Below are 4,467 nucleotides of genomic sequence, written 5' to 3'. Positions count from 1 at the left end.
ATGTAATACAACTGTTACATACGACATGTTACGGCCGTGCAATATTTTCGTTCCAGAATTCGAGGATCAGCACCGGAGAACAGTAAAATGAACCTACAACCTTTGAGATTAGAGTAACGCTTGGCTCCGGCGCTGCGGGAAGTGCAGCCCTTCCGCCCTTGCGTGCGAAAGCACGCTCACTCATCCTGCGTTCCGCACCTCCGGCTCAAAAAAAAGCACTCTAGTGATAGGGCAGACCAAGACCACGTGGACAGTGGGGTGCTCCGATTCGGTTTTGGGTATTTTTCGAATTTCTATACCTATATTCTAGCACGCAATGTTACTAATTTTATGAAAATACTAGCTGCTGCCCGCGACGTCGTCTGCGTGAACGCTATACAGCACCAAAAATACCTACGATTATACCTTTTAAAATAACATTCATTTACCCGTTCTTCTTTACATTTCATATTAACAGAAAGTCCAGTTATATGGTAAAAAATTATAACACATTTAAGTTATGACTTTACACGATTTTATCATAAAATAAATGGCTGTGTGTGAGTAAAAAAAACCTAGCTAGTTCCACATCTCACTTAAATTTATATGAGACATGAAAATATAATTATAAATTAAGAAGCAATAATAAAACCAATAAAAATACCGAACAAAAATATTGACATTCAATGTTTATTTTGTACTAACTCTAATACTATTTATTCTGTCGTTGTTGTTGTCGTTGTTGCTGTCCTAAGGTACCCCAGTGGTACAAAGGGCCCTCGTGAGACGTCTCCATCCGCTCCTGTCCTGTGCCTCTCGCTCCACGTCCCTCCAACTAAGCCCGGCCGCTCGCAGCTCGGCGTCGATAGTCCGCTGCCACGTGTGCGCCGGCCGGCCCCGTCTCCTACTCCCGCGCGGCCTCCACGTGAACGCGACCCTGGCGGCGCTGTCCTCTGGTCTTCGGAGGGTGTGTCCTATCCACATTTATTCTGTACTGTAAAAAAATATAAGCATGTCTTATCTTTGTGATATAATTATATGTACCTATGGCATGCTTAATTTTCCTCTTTCTTCGTTATTTTCTTCGTAATTTTATAAGACATAGATGAAGCAGCTTAAAACTTATATTTAAAGACATTTTTTTTTTAATTGTGTTGGTCATCTCTGAAACGAATTAACGATACAATTTTAAGAAGAAAATGCACATCTCCATCTATGACTTTTAAAAACAACTATTAACCTCGCCGACATGATCAAATTTAAATTTTTTATATCCAAAAAGGGATTAATGATGATGTTTTTGTAATCTCATAGATGGCGCTGCTTTGAAATTGTCTTGATACTACTTATATTCATTTAATTACGTTTATCGGCCTAAGTTACTTATATTGCGTGATATTTATTGTGTGAAGCTAGCTTATAGCATGGTTATTATTAACATAATAACAACAACATTCAAATATGCGTCGTTAGATTACACGTTGTTACAGAATGCGTTGAAGAAATAAAGGTCGCTGCTCGTTCCCCATAGGTGATAGCGTGATAATATGTAGCCTATATCTTGACCCGACTTCTAGTAATATTCGTGCCAAATTTGAAGTAAATCCATGCAGTACTATTTGAGTTTATCCCGGACATACATACAGAAAAACAGACAAACAGATTAAAATTCGAAAAACCATATTTTTGGCTTCGATCTCGATTGTAGATCACACCCCAAGTATTATTTAAAAAAAATATTCATTGTACACTTTTGACTTTCCTATCATTTTATTATGTGTGTTGTGATTTTTGTTAATTTAACTGTAATTTACGATAAAAAGATTGGATTATTTCATTAAAACTTTTAATTATTTTTAATTTTACTATTAAATATTGTAAGAATCTGGCAACTAAATTAAATGTCATTTAAACCAATGGGAATCGATTACAGTGGGGGTATGTTAACACGTTCGCGGACACTAGGGCCGATTTTGCAACGCCACTTTTACACTTCATTATTGTATGAAATGCTGTAGCCGCACCGTCACTAGTGAAAAGTACTAAGTATTTAAATAAAATCATAACGGCTATAGCCTTTACCTGCTTTAGCCGTTCCGTCACTAGTAACGATATAATAACTATGCATATAGGACGCAACGGCTATAGCCTTCGTCTGCTATAGTTGTTCCGTCACTTGAAAAAAGTATATAATTATAGAGATAGGACGCACCGGCTATAGCCTTCACCTGCTATAGCCGTTCTGTCACTGTCAAATAGTTTATTACAATCAAATAGGGCACACCGGCTATAGCCTTCGCCTGCTATAGCCTTTCCGTCACTGTCAAATAGTGTATTACAATCAAATAGGACGCACCGGCTATAGCCTTCGCCTGCTATAGCAGGTGCGTCACTAGTGAATGTCTACTACAATACCGATAAGACGCAACGGCTGTAGCCTTCGCCTGCTCTAGCCGGTGTGTCCCCAATGAATAGTTATTACTATACCAATGAGACGCAACGGCTGTAGCCTTCGCTTGATATAACCAGTGTTTCACTAGTGAATATATATAACAACTATATAATAAGAGGTACTATGGGATTCAACGCAATGAAAAAACAAATATATGTTTTTTATTTTAATTTCAAGGAAACTACGATAAATACTAGACAACGCAGCAAAGAACAAGATGCTGGCTTTTAAAGAACATAATATTTTCTCCTTATTTTAATTTGACACTCAAGTTTTTAATGGTAAAATTTTGGAAAATGACAGCCAGTTTTATATTATATTTTTTGGCAGATTCGTAAAACTTCAAATTGTTTATAATTATCTAATAACTTAAACTAATTTATAATGGCACTTTTATCACATTTAGGTAGTTCTAAAAATTATTATTAAGGAAAAATTTAACAAAAATGGTACTTCAAACCTCAACATAATAATATTTTTATTCCTATATTAATTACCTATATTAAAAACTTAATATTAAACTTTGGAAAATCACAGAATTTTCAACAATTGGAAGGCATCGTTAGAACTTGCTTATATTAATTAAACAGTACAATTTTAATCACAGCACGATATTATATCAATTAAACTCTTATAATTATTAGGAGGTAATCATAATTATTATCAGTCGATATTTTCTATTTGGCAATGCCACTGCTCAAAACATCCAGGACATAATGGTGGTTTACTGGAGCATCCCTTGCACCGGTAGCTAGTTTCCTTTTTAATTTTGTTTTTAGAGCATAAGCGGCACTTTAAAAAAGCCTTATTACGTTTACAGTTTTCTGTTTTTGGTATTGGTTCAGGCCAGTGGTTTAACGCTTGCAAAGTTGTCCCTTCTTGGCCCCTGTCCTGATTACTTGTAGGTAGGGACATTCTCGGGTTCCCTGATGTTCTTGGGTTTGTCGGTTTTTTAGAAGTAATGAGATCAGTGCAATTTAAGTTGTCAACACCTAGTAAATATCTAATGACATGTTCTCTGAAACCGAGCATCGTTTCTTTATCGTTACAATGTTTTCGAAACGTATAATAGGCATTCCATAAGGCCATATCAAAAATATGGAAAAAGACTTTCTTATACCACCGTACTGTCTTTTTTGGAGTCGAATAATAAGACAGCATCTGGTCTGAAATGTCTATACCAGACATATATTTATTATATACTTCGATCTCTTTAGGCTTTGTCAATTGTTTGCCAAATCTATTCCGAGTTACGACCAGTCGAGGGTGGTGTTGTGTTGTGATCATAGTCACAATTCGTTTATCTTTCCAGGCTGAAACATACACCTTTCCTTTTCTCATCCATACATGTTCATCTTTTTTAAGTACTTTGCTCACAACATCTTTCGGATTGTCTTTTCTATCTTTCCTTAAAGTACCTGTTGTATGTGTCATGCAGTTTAAAAGTCTATCAGATAAGGCCACGCTATTGTAATAATTATCCATGTAAAGCTCATGACCCTTGAATAAATATGGCTGCATCAGATTCATAACCAGTCTTTCAGTTTTTGATTTTGTGTTAGTGTCTATGTCATCGCTTGTTTCGTTCTTGCCCTGGTAAATTCTAAAATTTTAAATGTAGCCGTCACTGGTAGTCAGAATATAAAATTTGACTCCATATTTCGCTTTTTTCGTTTTGATGTATTGTCTGAAAGACAATCGTCCGCGAAATAAAAGCAGTGATTCATCCAGAGAAAGCTGTTTATGTGGATTGTATAAATTCTGAAAAGTAGCAATCATTTGGTTTGCAAAACCTAATACTTTATTTATACCTTTGGCATTCCCTTCATAAACACACAAGCATCTCAATAATTGTTCGAATCTTCTCCCAGACATACAGTGAGTGAATATGGGATGGTAATATAGTGGATCAGTGAATATAAAGAGTTTTCGAATATTCGGTGTTTCGACATGAGATTGCAAAATGCATAGGCCTAGGAATCGCTTTATTTCTTCTATGGAAGTTGGATTAAAGGTTTTTTTTCGACTGCCTCTAG

At 36.0% G+C, this 4,467-nt stretch overlaps 1 protein-coding gene across 1 annotated transcript; it reads right to left on the bottom strand.

Annotated features, from left to right (window-relative positions):
- Window positions 1-3,094: 3,094 nt before the first annotated feature.
- Window positions 3,095-3,961, bottom strand: LOC123667305 (piggyBac transposable element-derived protein 3-like). The gene has a single exon (XM_045601257.1). The coding sequence runs from the start codon at window positions 3,959-3,961 to the stop codon at window positions 3,095-3,097; it is 867 nt and encodes a 288-aa protein (XP_045457213.1).
- Window positions 3,962-4,467: the final 506 nt, after the last annotated feature.

This window comes from Melitaea cinxia, chromosome 27, assembly GCF_905220565.1.
Source record: "Melitaea cinxia chromosome 27, ilMelCinx1.1, whole genome shotgun sequence".
Classification (NCBI taxonomy): Eukaryota; Metazoa; Arthropoda; class Insecta; order Lepidoptera; family Nymphalidae; genus Melitaea; species Melitaea cinxia.
Note: the sequence above shows the minus strand (reverse complement) of the source record. Positions and strands in the feature narration are given on the sequence as shown.

Coding starts and splice junctions, on each gene's coding strand:
- LOC123667305 (XM_045601257.1), bottom strand. CDS start 3,961: ATGAATCTGATGCAGCCATATTTATTCAAGGGTCATGAGCTTTACATG.